Raw genomic sequence first — 19,250 nt, 5'->3', positions numbered from 1 at the left:
TAGCAGCTTGTAGAAAATAACAAATACAATAACAGAGGTTGAGGAAAAAAGGATCAATACTCTATAAAACGTTTGAAAATGAAATAATACATTTTTATAGAGCTTTATAAATTGGACGTAAAAAAGGGGAAACAGAGGGGGGGGGAAAGTGAAATAGATTGGATTCCGGAGGAGATGCTGGGTAGACTTCCCCTTTTTATGTTACAGGACTGGATACACTTCCCCTTTTTTGTGGTCATTTTCAAAATTGAATTTGGTGAGCTCCTCTTCACACATTTATCTCAGAAGACCAGAGAAGTCGCAGACCAGCATGGAAAATCCCGCTCCTTCTCCACACACAATGAGGAATACCGAAGATCTGGAGATGGAATGGAGTAAGATATAACAATGTACCATTTTGGCGTGTTGAGTGGGATGGGAAATGTGTCGGTGTGTTCAGTAGTTTAGTATCTCTTGGTTTTCTTGGTAAACCCTAATTCGGGGTCTGCAAGTAAAATAATTATTTTTAATGACGTATTCAATGAATTTGCAAGTCTTGGGGTTCCATATTTCTTTCCTCCCTGGTTTTTGATGGAGTGCCCAAAAAATACAGATAGGCGTCTTCTATCTTATCGTTTTTCATATATTGTACTATGCATTGAAACGTGCTGTTTTAAGACCTTAAAGTATATTGATTGCACGCAATGCCAGGAGTTGCTCTTTCTATGTTTGCCCTCAGGGAACTCTGACGAGGAAGGTGCGTATGCCACTTTGCATGTTCCTGGTCCACAGAGAAAAAAGAACTATGAAAAAGCCAATGGTGAGTTGTTACTATAACAAGGGACAACCTTCTGTTTTACTCCAGGTCCTACTCCATAGGAGGACACACACCTCCATTTATAGGACATTTACCTTTTACTAACACCAATATCTTGTAGTCTTGGCTCTATAAATCTTGTAACTATTAAGATGTGCTCTATTTATCTGGAGCACATAAGCCAATGAAAGAGAGCTTCTTATTGGTCCAATTATTGGTATATGAAGACCAATAACTAAATGTGATATTTATTTGAAGGTTGTGGAGGAATATGAACAACTCATCAGCACCTGATATAAATGTCACATTAACCCAGTGCAATTGACTAGAGCTACAGGATGGCATGCTGGGCAGTGGCGGCTGGTGCTCAACATTTTTTGGGGGGCAAAAACAAACTGAAAAATACTGAACCCCCCTCCCATCAATTGCAGCCTCACTGTGCCCATCAAATCCAGCCATTGTGCCCATCAAATGCAGCCACTGTGCCCATCATATGCAGCCACTTGTGCCTATCAAATGCCGCCACTTGTGCCCATCATGTGCAGCCATTTGTGCCCATCAAACGTAGCTACTGTGCCCATCAAATGCAGCCATTTATGCCCATTATATACAGCCCCTTGTGCCCACCATATGTAGCCACTTGTGCCCATCAAATGCTTCCACTTGTGTCCATCAAATGCAGCCACTTATGCCCATCAAATGCTTCCACTTGTTCCCATAAAATGCAGTCACATGTGCCCATCATATGAAGATACTTGTGCCCATCATATGCAGCCAATTGTACTCATCAAATGCTTCCACTTGTGCCCGTAAAATGCAGCCACTTGTGCCCATCATATGCAGCCACTTGTGCCCATCAAATAGATCCACTTGTGCCCATCAAATGCCACCAGTTGTGCCCCTTCATATGCAGCCACTTGTGCCCCTTCATATGCAGCCACTTGTGCCCATAAAACGCAGCTACTGTGCCCATCAATTGCAGCCATTTATGCCCATCACATGCAGCCACTTGTGCCCACCATATGCAGCCACTTATGCCCATCAAATGCAGCCACTTGTGCCCATCAAATGCAGCCACTTGTGCCCATCATATGAAGCCACTTGTGCCCGTAAAATGCAGCCACTTGTGCCCATCATATTCAGCCACTTGTGCCCATCATATGCAGCCACTTGTTCCCATCAAATGCATCCACTTGTGCCCGTCAAATGCCACCAGTTGTGCCCCTTCATATGCAGCCACTTGTGCCCATGAAACGCAGCTACTGTGCCCATCAAATGCAGCCATTTATGCCCATCACATGCAGCCACTTGTGCCCACCATATGCAGCCACTTGTGCCCATCAAATGCAGCCACTTGTGCCCATCAAATGCTTCCACTTGTGCCCATCAAATGCAGCCACTTGTGCCCATCATATGAAGCCACTTGTGCCCATCAAATGCTTTCACTTGTGTCCATAAAATGCAGCCACTTGTGCCCATCATATGCAGCCATTGTGCCCATCAAACACAGCCACTTGTGCCCGTCAAATACAGCCACTGTTTTGCCCATCATATGCAGCCACTGTTCCCACCGACCCACCCCCCCCCCCCCCACTCACAGGGCTTGCGGCTCGCAGCTCTGGCAGCACAATCCAACCCCCCTCCACTCGCTGCTTTTACATTGTGGCACATACCATGACCTCCACTCCAGTGTGTGTCTCTAAGTCCTCCGCTCATCTTCCTAAGCGCCAGGCATCCAATAGGGTGGCCTGGTGCTTTGGCCAATCAGGAAACAGGTCTGTCGCCCTGCCTCCTGATTGGTGGGGAGGAAGGTTAGTGTGAAAATAGTGAAAATGAATTTGCTATGGTCACACAATTGGGTGGGATCAGGTTGCACTTTCTGCACCCCGAGCCCACCCTATTTTGAAGCCTATTAGAGCCTCTGGCTCTAATCAGGTGCTTCAAAAAGTACCACCCCCTCCCGCCCACAGTGCACAGGCCACCACTGATGCTCGGAATAGCTAACCACATTGTTTAGGATTGTGTTGGAATGGCTTTGTGTATGGATGAGGATTTCCTATAAGAGTTGATGGCTGCAGGCTTGTTCACAAGTGTCTGTCTATAATTATTTCAGCTGCCATGAATACTAAAATGTGGCTCCTACTGATCCTGGTGGTCCTTCTCATCTTCCTGTTCCTGGCTCTGGGTGTCGTCACAGTTTTCCTGTTTATCTCCTGTGAGTATTACTGGTACACTGCTATAGTGAGTATTACTGAGTATTACTGCTACAGTTAAAAACGTTATTTTCGTCTATATTTTTATAAAAAAAATAGTGAAAGGTTTATCATGAGAATTTTGATTTTCAGCCCCTTTTGACCTCAGATTGGCAGAGCATGAGCTCACAATACATGGCCAACAGTCTTTAGACCCCTGACCCTCGCACCTACACTATATTGCCAAAAGTATTGGAACACCTGCCTTTATACGCACATGAACTTTAACGGCATCCCAGTCTTAGTCCATAGGGTTCAATATTGAGTTGGCTCCGCCCTTTACAGTTTTAATTCTCCTGGGAAGGCCGTCCACAAGGTTTAGGAGTGTGTCTATGGGAATGTGTGACCATTCTTCCAGAAGCCCATTTGTGAGGTCAGGGCACTGATAGTGGACGAGGAGACCTGGCTTGCAGTCTTCGCTCTAAAAGTACCCACAAAATACCCCAAAAATACTCAAAAATTGGGTTGACTCTGTGCAGGCCAGTCAAGTTCCTCCACCCCAAACTCACTCATCCACACTATATTGCCAAAAGTATTGGGCCACCCCTCCAAATCATTTGGTGGAGGGGGAATTATGGTGTGGGATTGTGTTTCGGGGGTTGGGCTTGGCCCCTTACTTCCAGTGAAGGGAACCCTAATGCCCGCTACACGCGATCGGACTTTCCGATGGAAAATGTGTGATTGGAGCTTGTTGTCGGAAATTCCGACCGTGTGTGGGCTCCATCAGACCTTTCCCACCGGAATTTCCGACACACAAAGTTTGAGAGCTGGATCTAACATTTTCCGACAACAAAATCTGTTCACACAAATTCCAATCGTGTGTACACAATTCCGACGCACAAAGTGCCACGCATGCTCGGAATCAAGCAGAAGAACAGCACTGGCTATTGAATTTCATTTTTCTCGGCTCGTTTGTACGTGTTGTACGTCACCGCGTTCTTGACGTTCGGAATTTCCAACCAACTTTGTGTGACCGTGTGTATGCAAGTTTGAGCCAACATCCGTCGGAAAAAATCCGATGGATTTTGTTGTCGGAATGTCCGATCGTGTGTACAGGGCATTAGGCTTGGTTCACATATGAGCAACATGCGGTTCACACCAGGTGTCCGGTGTGTCCTGCTTCACCATTTCAGGTCCGATTTCAACCCAAATTTTTTGCCAAATTCGAACCTGAAAGGGATCAAAAGACGCACAGCATTTTCGTGCAAATCCCACCGGACCCACTGCAGAGATATCTGAACCGGCTCCATAGAGAGCCGGTCAAAATTAGCTGATATTGCGAATTGGATGCAGAGAATGTGCAAACCCAGCCTAAAAGCGTCAGCATACCAACACATTTTGGACAATTTAATGATCCCAACTTTGTGGGAACAGTTTGGGGATGGCCCCTTCCTGTTCCAACATGACTGTGCACCAGTGCACAAAGCAAGGTCCATACATGAAGACATGGAGGAGCGAGTTTGGGGTGGAGGAACTTGACCTCAACCTGATAAAACACCTTTGGGCTCAATTAGAGTAGAGACTGTGAGTCAGGCCTTCTCGTCCAACATCATTGCCTGACCTCACAAATGCTCTTCTGGAAGAATGGTCAAACATTCCCATAGACACATTTCCTAAACCTTGTGGACGGCCTTCACAGAAGAGTTGAAGCTGTTATAAATGCAAAGGGTGGGCCAACTCAATTATGAACAGTATGAACTAAGACTGGGATGTCATTAAAGTTTATGTGTGTGTAAATGCTGGCGTCCCAATACTTTGACAATATAGTGTATATGAGCTTGTTGGACATCCCATTCCAAAACCATAATTGTTAATAATGAGTTCTGCCACTTTTCAATAGATTTCACTCTTCTGGAAAGACCATGCTCAAGATTTTGGAGGGTGTCTGTGAGAATTTGGACCCATTTGTAAAGTCAGGTACTGATGTTGGGTGAGAAGACCTAGCTCACATTAAATGTTTCAATTCATTGCAAAGGTATGCATTAAAGCGGGAGTCCGCCGGGAGTCCGCCGTTTTTTTTTTTAAAAGCCAGCAGCTACAAATACTGCAGCTGCTGACTTTTAAAGTAGTGACACTTACCTGTCCAGCGCGCCCGCGATGTCGGGACCCGAAGCCGATCTCTCGATCGTCTCTCGGGTGCTGCCGCCGCCATCTTGGGTATGGGAATCAGGAAGTGGAGCCTTTCTGCTTCATTTCCCGGTTCCCTACTGCGCATGCGCGAGTCGCGCTGCGCAATAAGGATGGTCCCCGCTGCCTCTGGGATCCGTGTGTTTCCCAGCAGTCAGCGGGGGACCTTCGGAAAGGGGCGTTGATTCTGCGGAAAGGGGCGTACCTTCTGCAGAATCTACGCCGGAAGTGGGTGCAGATACCTGTACTGTACAGGTACCTGCACCCCCCTCCCCCCTGAAAGGTGCCAATTGTGGCGCCGGAGGGGGGGGAGGGTTCCAATGAGCGGAAGGTCCACTTTAGGGTGGACCTCCGCTTTAAGGTTGAGGTCAGGGAAACGTGCAAGACACTCCAGTTTCTTCAAACTGGTCAAACCACGTCTTTATGGAGCTGGCTCCACTCTTCCGAGAAGACTTCCCTCGAAAATTTGTAGTGTGTCTGGGAATTTGTGTCCAATGAGCCAAAGAGCATTTGTGAGGTCAGATACTGATGTTGGATGAGAAAACCTGGCTCAAAATCAACATTCCAATTTATCCCAAAGGTATTCAGTAGGGTTGAGGTCAGGGCTCTGCCCAAAACACTTTAGATCCTACACGCCAAGCTGGTCAAACCATGTCTTTATGGTGCTGGCTTTGTACACAGTATTGCTGAAACCATACATGGTCTTCACCAAACTGTTACTACAGCAGTTGCTCACTGTAGCATTAGTAGAACATTTTTAATGGAAAAACTTGAATTCTATGATTTAATACTAAACTAGATGGGTTGGTGCAATTTTTTTTTTAATGCCACAAATGAGATGAGAATCCAAAATGGGTTGAAATTTCAGAAGTCTGGATTGAAGTTGAATCGGACCTGAATCCACAACTCAAAAATAAGATAAGTTTGGATGGGTACCTTCTCTGTTATTGGATCAACTTTCCTATAATTATTATTTTTTTCTTCCTGACCAGATGTGAACATGGCTGAGGAGCAATCAGATCTGAGGGACTCTGGTAGGTGGAGAAGGAGCTTTTATTGGTATCTGGCAACTTCTAGAAATTATTTCTAGGTTTAATGCAGGTAAAGGTTTTGGCAGAAGATTAAGTTCAGTTGTTAATAAACTTTTTCAGTCATCAAGCTTATGGCTAATATAATAGGGTGTTAAAGGTCTTTATCATTGCTACACTGGATGGTACTAGTGCTTTGTTGGTCCTACTGTAATATGAGACATCATAACTAGATTTGGAGTCGGTTCACACCTAAATCACAACGGAATGTAGACTGCGTGGGGCAGATTTGTAGCCCATTCATTACTATCTATCTGCCGTGGTCAGTAAGTTCTCTGCCTGCCTTTACACGCACATGAACTTTAATGGCATCCCAGTCTTAGTCTGTAGGGTTTAATATTGAGTTGGCCCACCCTTTGCAGATATAACAGCTTCAACTCTTCAGGCTGTCCACAAGGTTTAGGAGAGTGTCTATGGGAATGTTTGACCATTCTTCCAGAAGCACATTTGTGAGGTCAGGCACTGATGGTGGACTAGAAGGCCTGGCTCTCAGTCTCCGAAAAAGTGTTCTGTTGGGTTGAGGTCAAGACTCTGTGCAGGCCAGTCAGTTTCCTCCATCCCAAACTCTCCCATCCACGTCTTTATGGACCTTGCTTTGTGCACTGATGCGCAGTCATGTTGGAGCCATCCCCAAACTGTTCCCACAAAGTTGGGAGGATGAAATTGTCCAAAATGTCTTGATATGCTGACACCTTAAGCGTTACCTTCATTGAAACTAAGGGGCCAAGCCCAACCCCTGAAAAACAACCCCACACCATGATCCCCCCTCAATCAAATGATTTGTACCAGTGCACAAAGAAAGGGCAGAAGGGTTGAGCTCAGAAGGTTGCAGACCTGTGGAGAAAGGTTGAGCTCATGACCCGTGTAGCCCAGATATACACTCTCTGCTGAAATAGCCCCTTTACTCCTAGCCCTTTTCCCTTAATAATAGACCACACAGTTCTCGTGGAGTAAACTGGCCACAACAGCCTTTATTAAACCAACCAAAATAAAACTCCAAATTACTTTAATAATAAATAACATTAAATAACATATTAACACATATAACCAAGAAACAACATGTTTCACCAGATTGATTGGTCAGTGACGGAGCTAAACTCCTTCTTACCATATACCTATAAATATATATATATTCATATATATCTATATACACCCAGGGGGCACTGCGGGACTTTTTCCATAACCTCATAGGCCTCCAGCTGTACCGCTCAGAGACAACCACCGTTCCCGCAGTACAACAACACCAGTATTCATCAAAACTTTTGATGTACACACCGAAGGGGCCATCTACCGACGAGCCCCCCACCCACTTTTTCCACCTCTATAACTGCTACCGTCAGTGACCAATAAATAACTACCGCCAACCCCAGCTGTCATGACGACCCCTGCTCCCGAACCTGCAATGACAAACAAACATTAACACAGCCTACAGTAAAAACAACCTATAAAGGGAGGGTGGGTGGGAAAAACTGCCTCCTCGTGTCTTCCTCCTTCCGCACTGCCCGTTCCGGCTCTGCCCCCTTCATTTAAATGGCCGCTCCCCTTCCTTCGGCCCCGCCTCTACCTTCTAAATCCCACCCCTTCGTGTGTCACTAGACACACGGTCATGCCCAGCCCTCCTCTATCCTTCCCCATGGTCCATCCCGCTCCGGTCCTCTCTTGACCCGTGTAGCCCAGATATACACTCTCTGCTGAAATAGCCCCTTTACTCCTACCCCTTTTCCTTTAATAATAGACCACACAGTTCTCGTGGAGTAAACTGGCCACAACAGCCTTTATTAAACCAACCAAAATAAAACTCCAAATTACTTTAATAATAAATAACATTAAATAACATATTAACACATATAACCAAGAAACAACATGTTTCACCAGATTGATTGGTCAGTGACGGAGCTAAACTCCTTCTTACCATATACCTATAAATATATATATTCATATATATCTATATACACCCAGGGGGCACTGCGGGACTTTTTCCATAACCTCATAGGCCTCCAGCTGTACCGCTCAGAGACAACCAACGTTCCCGCAGTGCAACAACACCAGTATTCATCAAAACTTTTGATGTACACACCGGAGGGGCCATCTACCGACGAGCCCCCCACCCACTTTTTCCACCTCTATAACTGCTACCGTCACTGACCAATAAATAACTACCGCCACAGCCTGAAAGGGTGAAACCTCATCCTTGATGGCACCTCCACACCCGCAGGGCCGCCTGAATGCCCTCCTGAAGCCCCAAAGACCAAAGGTCAATGCCCACATCCGTGAGATGGACCCCATCCTTCCTTAAATAAAGGCCAACGTTGATCTCTAATTCTCTATGGCGAATCACCATCCCCCCTTCTTTCGCCAAAAACCTCCCTACCACCTTATTGACTCTAATCCGTGCCTTATTGAGTCTGTACACAGACCGGGCCATGCGCCAAGTCGTCCGCGCCACCATGTCCGACCACAGCAGCAACGTGTCCGGGAAAGCTGTGCGCAGGTATACCAGGTCCGCCTTGATATCCGCGATCAGGTCCCTGACCGTTCGGACACCCAGGTCGTTACCTCCTGCATGCACGACCAACACATCCGGCGGCCTGTCCAAACCAACATATCTTTCCACTTCTGGGACCACCCTGCCCCACATCATACCCGGCCTACCCAGCCACCAGATGGTCGCCTCCCGCCCGGAGATCACCAACTGTCTCCCACCTGGTCTGACATCCCCTCTCCTGGCGCCCCAGCACACATACGAATGCCCCAGGATTCAGACGAGGCGCGGAGGCCCTCCATCTGAAACAACAGAACAGAACATAGCAATCACTCACCAACCATTGTACAAAAACCCCTTTTTTTTTTTTTTTTATTCACAAACCAACTGCGGTCTAACATAAGTACGGAATCGGTTGGATTCCCACCTCCCCAACCTCCGCACGTCCGCTTCATCCAACCCGCGTCTGGCGGCCTCCGTGGCCGCCCCGATACGGAAGGAGTGGGAAGCGTATGCTGCACCATCCAAGCCCAACCCTTGCAAGCATTTTCGCAGTACCGCCACAAACTGGTATTTCGATAAGAAAGACCCATCCGCATGAACCAATAAAGGACCACCCCCTGCCGGCCTTTCCCGAACAAAACTTCCAACTGCCCGAACAGGGCATGCCACACAGCCCGGCAACGCATACAACGACAGACGAACCCCCACACCTCGTTGGTCCGTTTTCAACCTCCTCAACAGCACCGATACTTTATCGCTGAACACTGCTACATCCTGAGCCAACAAACCACCCCCGACCGCCTTGGAAGGGCTCACCAATTCCCCGATCCTGAAAGCCCCAAAAAACGCCAGCGAAAAAGCCGCCAAAAACAACAACCCTTCAAAGCGCGATGAACATACCGATCCCAATTGTGCGCACAACGCCAAAAGATTCACGAAAGTAATAGGCCGCCTCGCATCCTGACTTTTATGCTCCGACCGATATCCCTTAACAGCCTGTTTCACCCAAAAATCCTTCGTCCAATCCACCATCCCACGCAGCTTAAACCAAAACGCCAACCCTGTCAATTTCCTATTTATGGATGAAACCGACTTCCCCTCCTCCATGTTCCTGGTCACCCAATACAACACCAAAAGCCTCAGCTCACGCTCCTCACCCCCGACCTCCGCCTCCCGGACCAAAGCCAGCCATTCCAACCATACCTTAGTATAAGCCGACCATGTGGCCGCACTTACGGACCGCCGGATCCATCCTGCGGCGATTCCAATGCCAACTCCCAAATCCAGCCCGGGCAGGGGACTCCCTCCTCCTTCGCGTCCGGCGCCAGAGTCCTGAACCTGTCCCACTGGAACCGAGACAAAGAATCAGCCAGGGCATTATCAACCCCGGGATATGCACAGCATAAAGCAAAATGTTCAACTGCAAGCAGCTCAACACCAACTGCCGCATCAGCCGTATGACGGGTTGTGAAGACGCCGACATGCCGTTGATCACCTGCACAACCCCCATATTATCGCAATTAAGCCGCAATTTCAAGTTCCGGCAAGCCTGCCCCCACAGTTCCAAGGCCAGCACCACCGGAAAAAGTTCCAGCAGCACCAAATTCTTAAGGAAACCCGCCTCCACCCAAGATCGCGGCCACGGCTCTGCGCTCCAGTGACCTTGAAAGAATGCTCCGTATCCTGTGGATCCCGCGGCGTCAGTAACCAATTCCACGTCGAAGTTACTCACCGGGCCCGACATCCACACTGACTTGCCATTGTACTCGGTCAGGAATCGATACCACACCAAAAGGTCTTCCCTATGCTCCCTAGTCAATCTGATGAAGTGTGTAGGCGACCGCACCCCGGCCGTGGCCGCCGACAGCCTGCGACAAAATATCCTCCCCATGGGAGTGATCCTACACGCAAAATTAAATTTTCCTAACAATGATTGCAACGCACGCAACCGAACCTTCTTACAACCATGAATCTCCCGAATTTCCCTCTGCAAGTCCCTGAGCTTCCCCTCCGGCAATCTGCACTCCATCGCCATGGAGTCAATCACTATGCCTAAAAAGCTCAGCTCCGTACGCGGGCCCTCCGTCTTATCAGCTGCCAAAGGCACCCGAAATCTCTCCGCAATGTGCTGCAACGTGGACAGCAAAATGGCACACACATTGGAAGAAGGAGAGCCCACACAGAGAAAATCATCCAAGTAGTGGATGACGGAGTCAACACCTGCCACGTCCCGAACCACCCACTCTAAAAAGGAGCTAAACGCCTCAAACATCGCGCAGGAAATGGAACAACCCATCGGTAAACATCTATCTACATAAAACCGGTCGTGCCAACAACAACCCAGCAAATGAAAACTATCCGGGTGAACCGACAAAAGTCGAAACGCAGATTCCACGTCAGACTTTGCCATCAACGCCCCACGACCGTATCGCCTCACCCAGCGGACCGCCGCATCAAACGACGTATACAACATCGTACAAGCCTCCGGGTCGATGAAATCATTCACCGACCCCCCCTTCGGGAATGACAAGTGGTGAATCAACCGAAACTTGTGAGGCTCCTTTTTGGGAACCACACCCAACAGCGACACCACCAACTCGGCTAACGGTCTCGTCGCAAAAGGCCCCGCCATCCTCCCCAAGGCCCCCTCCTTAGCCAGCTTCTCAGAAACCACCGCCGGGTGCTCCAAAGCCGACTTCAAATTCTTCGCCAGCGGTGGCACCACCGTCAACGCACACGGGATCCTAAACCCATGCCGAAAACCGGCGTAGAGCAACCCCGCTGCCGCCCTACCCGGGTACCTATTTAGGAAAGGAACCATCCTCTCCGGCACGTTTTCCCTTTTTAAAACACCGCGCGAGTGCGTGTCCTCCCCCGCAGCCCAAACACTCGTGTTTGAACTTGCAGGCACCACCAAACTTGCAGGAGCCCTCGTTGAACTGCCAGCACACTCCCCATTTTTTTCCGGCCGACAATCCCGAAGAGTGGCTACTCCCGGCCCCCCCTTGAAATGGCCGATCAGGGGTCCTTGCCGACGCCATTAGCCTCATCCAGAGGCTAATGTCCTTGTGGTCCCAACGCAAGGCAGGTCGCACCGCCCTGCGTTGACGGAACTGCTTGTCGTAGCGAAGCCACGCCGTGCCACCATAAACCCTATAGGCCTCCCCAACCGCGTCCATGTAACAAAATAAGGCCGAACAGTGTTCTGGGTTCTTTTCCCCGATGACGCTTGCCAAAATAGCGAACGCTTGTAGCCAGTTAGCAAACATGCGCGGGATTAAACGGTACCGACGCTTCTCTTCATCCTCCTTCTTCGTATCATCAGGCTTAACCCTATCCAGGTTGAACTTCTCCAGGGGCAAAAGGGAGAAAATCTCCACATACTCCCCCTTCCAGATTTTGTCCCTCACCTCCTGTTTTAAATGCGCCCCCAATGGTCCCTCGAAGCATACATATACCTCGCACCGAGCCGCATCTGCGATCCTCACAATGTCCGACCTCGCCGTCTTCTCCGTGCTTGGCGAATCTGCCGTACTCACCTTTTCCGAAACACCCGGCGCCTGACTGCCCGCGGGAATCGCCCCCGACCCCTCACTGAGCACCCCGTCAGCGACCCCAGTAGTCGCACCGCCGGCCTGTTCCACGCATTCGACACCTCGCCCCACCACGGGATCCAGAACCGGGCTACCAGCAAAACGGCCCACCAGAAACCGTAAACCCTCCAACAGTTCGTGCATCTGACCCCCCGCCATCCCGTCGGGCACACTCCCGCCCCGCGTCTGGCCAGAGGTAGCCAGCGGCGGCGCGGGAGTCCCCGTCACTCCCCCCCCACCGACACAGAATCCAACAAACCCCTCAAAGCAGTAGTGAAAATAACATTGTCGTTCGACTTACCGGGCTGACTGGGCGGTCTCCCCACAGCCGCTGGTCGGACCTCCCTGGACGTGATCGGTCAACTGGGCACCTCCTCCTCCTCAGACAGCTCCCCCTCCAAACTGCTCGCACCGGCCAAGTCCTCTGCACACGGCGACCCCCCTGGCGAGGGGCCCCTGGATGGCGGGCTGCTCCATGCCCCGTGCTGACCGTCAACTGCCCCCCCGCTGTCCAGTGGGACCGGCTGTCTCTTGGCTCTGCTGGCAGGCGGGCCGATCCGGGCACCGCTCCTGCTCCGTGATGCCCGCACCTGGTCACTTGACAGTCTTCTCCCCCCCTCTGGACTGGCCCTACCCCCACCCGCTCGGCCCACAGCGGCTGGCCCAGCGCTTATCCTTCCGTCAGCCCCCCGCGACCCGTGCAGGGATGCCGGGGGGGACCGTCAATGGTGGACCCCTGGCCGCAAAAGCACCCTTCCTGGCCGTGCCATGAGGAGCCCGTTTTCCCGCCCCCCTCGTCTCCCGCAGGGCTGCTGGCGGGGTAACTCCGGTCCCGCCTCGGACATCCGCGGCCGTGCATCCATGTACACGAGCCGTGCGGGGGGTCCTGCCGTCCGCCTCCCCCGCTACGTGTAGAGCGGCCGGGGGAGACCGGCCGGGAAGCCCCCTTGCTGACGGCCACCCTTCCGGCAGCCGCAGGGCGCCTGACCCTCCGTCTGGAAGCCCCCCCGGCCCCTGCAGGGCTGCAGCATCCAATCCAACGTGGGATATGGTCCCGCTCGGGCCTGGCAAAGACCCGCCATGTAAGTCCGTGGCCCCGCCCCCTCCCGCATGTCCGCGGCGTGCAGGCCGCCCAAACCCCTCAAAATGCAGTGGCTGACTCCTCTTAGCTGGGGGGGAGGAGTGCTCCCCCCGTGGGCTCCTGGACAGTCTTGCAGGCCCCCCCCCAGGCGAGTACCTTGTCGGCGGCCTGGAGATCTGCCCACGTGCCGCCGGTCTGCCGCCGTCCGAGCCTTCCGGCCGCTCCTCCTGGTCCACGGACCCGTCCAACGCCGCCGCCACCTGCCGATGCAGCCAGTCTGGTCCCCGGGACGAAACCGCCGCTCGAAGCCTCTCCAGTAGCGCCTCCACGTCCGCCATGGCCGCATGAAAAACGAGGAGCAGTGAAAAAACTGCCTCCTCGTGTCTTCCTCCTTCCTCCGTTCCGGCTCCGCCCCCTTCATTTAAATGGCCACTCCCCTTCATTCGGCCCCGCCTCTACCTTCTAAATCCCATCCCTTCATGTGTCACTAGACACACGGTCATGCCCGGCCCTCCTCTATCCTTCCCCGTGGTCCGTCCCGCTCTGGTCCTCTCTGGAGAAGGAAGCCCTGTGGAGAAGGACTGAGCTCAGAAGAAGGAGGAAGCCCTATGTAGAAGTGTTTAGCTCCGAAGAAGGCTGCAGTCCTATATAGAATAGTTGAGCTCAGAAAAAGGATGCAGCCTTATGGAGAAGGGTTGACCTCACAAAAAGGATGAAGCTCTGGAAAAGGGTTGAGCTCAAAAGAAGGATGTTACTTTAAGGAGAATTGTTGAACTCAGAAGAAGTATGCAGACCTGTGGAGAAAGGTTAGACTCAGAATAAGTATACAGACCTGTGGAGAAGGGTTGAGCTCAGAAGAAGGTGGAAGCCCTGTGGAGAAGGGTTGAGTTCAGAAGGAGGAAGCCCTATGGAGAAGTGTTTAGCTCTGGAGAAGGGTGCAGTCCTATGGAGAAGAGTTGAGCTCAGAAGAAGAATTCAGCCCTGCATAGAGGGGTTGAGCTTAAAAATAAGGATGTCGCTCAGTGCAAAAGGGTTGCAACGTTTCAGCTTAGGTGGCATATGTTCCAACAGTTCCTGTAGCCCAACAATTTGGTAATGTGTCCCCCAAAAAAATCCAGGTATCCTATAAATTGTGCCCTAAAAATCAAGTTCCCCAATTTCTACCAGTGCCCACAAAAAAGTGCCTGAACATACCTTTCTGACCTCTGCCTCCAAAATGTAACTGTAGCTAGTCCCTGGAAAATGGAATGCACACAATTTTTAATTCACATGTCTGGCAGTGTACTTATGTCAACTACAGAGAGCGAGCTGAGTCCAACTAGCCAGTGCACCTGTATGTACACACAATATCTCATATACGTGCCCGTCCATTCTCTTCTCTTTACTATACACAGCATAGCTGCAGGGGGCAAGGCCAAGGCAACAATTTTCAGGGACACGCCCTTCCTGGGGAAAGACCCCCAAGATGGGCGTCAGATGACAACCTTATAGTAAATATCTTTCAGTAAAGGCATCACGCCAGCACAGGCTTCTAATTACAGACAACTTTCACACTCCTCTCCTGTACATACTGCCCATGGCAATACCCTCCACACACCTCTTCTGTACCTCCTGCCCACTGTCATATCCTCCACACTCCTCTCCTGTACATACTACCCACTGTCATACCCTCCATATTGCTCCACTGGTCATGAAGTAAAATAAATATGTGTATAGTTTTTAGACAGCATAACCATTTTGGTGAATTTCTTTAAAGATTCGTGTTTGTTTTTCTCTTTCTACAGTCTCCAGTTTGATCAGTAAAGTAATAGAGATCGATTCCACAATTATTTATATTTCAGTAAATGGTAAGTTGAATTTCTAAAACAAATAACATTTTTGCAGTCATATTCCCCTAATGCCCCCTCTCAAGTGTCCTGGTTGAGTAGCACAGTTCTCGTTTCAATTGTCATACCCTCCATGCTCCTCTCCTGTAAATACTGCCCACTGTCATACCCTCCACACTCCTCACCTGTACATACTGCCCACTGGCATACCCTTCCCACTCCTCTCCTGTACATACTGCCCACTGTCATACCCTCCACACTCCTCTCCTGTACATACTGCCCACTGTCATACCCTCCACACTCCTCTCCTGTACATACTGCCCACTGGCATACCCTTCCCACTCCTCTCCTGTACATACTCCTGTACAGGTCAATTGGCTTCAGTATAGATCACACAAATAGGAAACATAAGGGCAATACAAAGACACTGAATTTCAAAAGATCAAACTTCCCTAAACTACGAACTTTGTTAGAAGGCATGAATTGGGATAAAATCTTGGGAACAAAGAACACGGAGGAGAGGTGGGTTTTCTTTAAGAGCATATTAATTAAGGGCATTAGCCAATGCATCCTATAGGCTAATAAATTTAAAAGAGCGAACAAAATTCCTGGATGGCTTAACTCCAATGTAAAAATGCATATAAAAGCAAAGGAGAAGGCCTTCAAAATATACAAGGTTGAGGGATCAGCATTCAGACTTTATAAGGAATGCAACAAGAAATGTAAGGGTGCAATCAGGGCGGCTAAGATAGAACATGAAAGACACATAGCGGAGGAGAGCAAAAAAAAAAATCCCAAGAAATTCTTTAAGTATGTAAACAGTAAAAAAGGGAGGACAGACCATATTGGCCCCATAAAGAATGAGGAAGGACATCTGGTTACAAAGGATGGGAATGAAGTACTTTTACAAGATACTGAGGTTGTCGAAAAGATTAAAGCCGAATTAGAATGGTTCTTTACAAGAAACAGTGGTAATGATACATCAGAAGCCACGGTGTGGGAAGCACACAAGGCCTACATCAGGAGGATTCTGATCTCAATTGAAACTGCAAAGAAAAAAGCAAATGCACAGATTAGAGAAGGGTTAGTCAAAGAAATTCAAACGCTTGAACAGAGACTCAAAAACGGGGGGGATAACAGGGAAGAACAGGAATTAAATATTAAAAAAGCGGGCTTAAAAGAAATCATTGAACAAGAAAATAGATCAACTTACTATCGGTTTAAGAAAGAGAGGTGTCAGTGGGGGGACATGTCGAGTAAATACCTCGCTAAAATGTTAAAAAAGAAAAATAAGGCCAACTTCATTGAGAGTATACAAACAGGGAAAGGAGATAAGGCCTTTTCAACCCCAGGGATTGCAAAGGCCTTTCAGGAATATTATGGGAAATTATACTCAATAAATCAAAAGGAACCCACAGGTAATATTACAAAAAAGAGTAGAGGATACTAGAATCTTCCTCGAGGGTTGCGGCTTAAAGAAAATACACCCAGATAAAGCGGCCCCATTGGAGGACCCGATAATAGAACGAGAATTATTTAGAATGATAAAAGCATCGGGGAAAAGTCCAGGCCCTGATGGGTTTACGATCGCCTATTACAAAAAATTTAGTGAGATATTGATACCAAGAATGGTATCATATATGAATAGGATAGGCGGAGATTGGGAGATACGATGGGAAGCTTTAGAGGCTGAGATTACTATTATTCCAGATAAGATCCCTCTTTGTGTTGAAGTTACCGGCCCATCTCTCTACTAAATGTAGATGTAAAATTGTTTGCATCGATCTTAGCCAGTCGATTAAAAACGGTAATGAATGATCTGCTACATACAGACCAAGTGGGATTTATTTTGGGCAGGGAGAGTAGGGACAATGGTATCAGAACCCTTCTAGTTATACATAAACTGAAAGAAAGTGGACCCCCAGGTCTGCTACTGTCTATAGACGCTCAGAAAGCCTTTGACAGAGTAGACTGGGGGTTCATGCAAAAGTCCCTGGAGGTATATGGAGTTGGCCCAAGGTTGTTAAAGTGGTTCTGCACCTTTAAAAAAAATATTAAAAGCCAGCAGCTACAAATATTGCAGTTGCTGACTTTTAATAAATTGACACTTACCTGTCCCGGGGTCGAGTGATGTCGGCGGCAGATGACGAGCAATCGTCTCTCTGCTGCCCCCGCCACCATCCTCTGTCAGGGAATCGGGAAGTGAAGCATTGCGGCTTCACTGCCGGTTCCCTACTGCGCATGCGCGAGTTGCGCTGTGCGTCTCTGCTGGTCCCTGCTGTGTCCTGGGAACTGTGTGTTTCCCAAAACACAAAGGGGGGGGCAGGGCATCTGCGGGGGTCTGCGGCGGTCTTGTCCCGGAAGTGGGTGCAGATACCTGGATTATCCAGGTAACTGCACCCCCCTCCCCCCTGAAAGGTGCAGATTGTGGCACCGGAGGGGGGGGAGGGTTCAGATGAGCGGAACTTCCACTTCAGGGTGGAGGTCCGCTTTTAGCTGGATAAATGCCCTATACAAACATCCCACAGCGAGGGTTAAAATAAACGGGGCCCGATCACAGCCTTTTGAGATGTTCAATGGGACACGGCAGGGTTGTTCCCTATCTCCTTTACTATTTATTCTATCAATGGAACCATTGCTGTCCAGGATAAGATTGAATCCCAATATTAAGGGAATACAGATTAACAATGTCGAGCATAAAATAGCTGCCTATGCGGATGATGTTTTGTTCTACGTGACTAGCCCCAGGACAACCCTCCCGAGCCTATTGAACATTTTGAAAAGGTATGGGGAAGTATCAAACTTTAAGATGAATCCCGTAAAATCCAAAATTTTGAATATAAATCTTGCCCCACAAGAGGTTCAAATACTCAAACAAAATTTCCCGTTTACTTGGAGAAGGAAATTAAGTATCTCGGCGTTAATATAACATCTTCATATGATATGCTATTCCAACAAAACTTTATTCCATTAATAAATGATATTAAAATAGAATTAGATGTAGTGGCCCCTAGACAGAAATCTTGGATCGATAGGATAAATTGTTTAAAAATTATAATATTCCCTGAAATATTATATAAAATTCAAATGTTACCAATTTTGATTCCCGATTTTTATTTTAACCACTTAAGGACCGCCGCATGTAACTATATGTCGGCAGAATGGCATGTACGGGCACAAGCACGTACCCGTACATGCTTGCCTTCCAGCGGGTGGGGGGTCCGATCAGACCCCCTCCCGCTGGCTGCGGCGGTCCGTTTCGCTTCAGGAGCGATCCGGGATGAGGGGATGGCCGTTGGTTTCAGGCCATCCCCTCTCGATCACTCCTGGCGAATGAGAAGCTTCCCCCGCCTGTGTAGTGTAAACACAGGCAGGGAGGAAGTGATGTCATTCTCCTCGGGGCGGTCTTTTTGACTGGACTGCGAGGAGAGGACATAGTAAGTGTGCACCAACACTACACTGACATGTAGGTACACATAGGCACACAAATTACCCCCGATCACCCCCCCGATCCCCCCCCCCCTCCCAGTCACAGTGTCACTGATTGCAGTGATCATTTATTTACTGATCACTTCATTTAGGGTCAGTTGTGACAGTAAAAAGTGTCAGGGCAGTTAGTGTTACGTCCAGGGTAGCCCCCTACCACCCCCCAATAAAGGTTTAACCCCTGATTCCCCCTAAAGTTAAACCTTTCACCCCCTTTTGCCAGTGTCACTAAGCGATCGTTTTTCTGATCGCTGCATTAGTGTCACTGGTGCCGTTAGGTAGCTAGTTATTTTTTTTAGGTTCACCGCCAGGTTTTTATAGCGTTAGGTACCCCCATATACTACCCAATAAAGGATTTAACCCCCTGATTGCCCCTAGAGTTAACCCTTTCACCAGCGATCACTGTATAAGTGTCACTGGTGATGCTGGATAGCCAGTTAGTTATTTAGTTATTTAGGTTCCCCGTCAGGTTTTTATATAGTGTCAGGGAGCCTCATATACTACCTAATAAAGGTT

At 49.0% G+C, this 19,250-nt stretch overlaps 1 protein-coding gene across 1 annotated transcript in view; it reads left to right on the top strand.

The window, feature by feature from the left end:
• Positions 1–213: 213 nt before the first annotated feature.
• The window catches only part of LOC143964190 (uncharacterized), a 42,688-nt gene continuing 23,651 nt past the window's right edge, over positions 214–19,250 (top strand). Inside the window, exons 1-5 of the mRNA XM_077473887.1 lie at positions 214–374; positions 719–799; positions 2,910–3,011; positions 6,168–6,209; positions 15,207–15,269. Coding sequence (XP_077330013.1) covers positions 311–374; positions 719–799; positions 2,910–3,011; positions 6,168–6,209; positions 15,207–15,269 — 352 coding nt within the window. The 5' untranslated portion in view covers positions 214–310. The remainder of the gene's footprint in view (positions 375–718; positions 800–2,909; positions 3,012–6,167; positions 6,210–15,206; positions 15,270–19,250) is intronic.

Source organism: Lithobates pipiens, unplaced genomic scaffold (genome assembly GCF_037356315.1).
Source record: "Lithobates pipiens isolate NorthernLeopardFrog02 unplaced genomic scaffold, aLitPip1_a1.2 Scaffold_8, whole genome shotgun sequence".
Lineage (NCBI taxonomy): Eukaryota > Metazoa > Chordata > Amphibia > Anura > Ranidae > Lithobates > Lithobates pipiens.
Note: the sequence above shows the minus strand (reverse complement) of the source record. Positions and strands in the feature narration are given on the sequence as shown.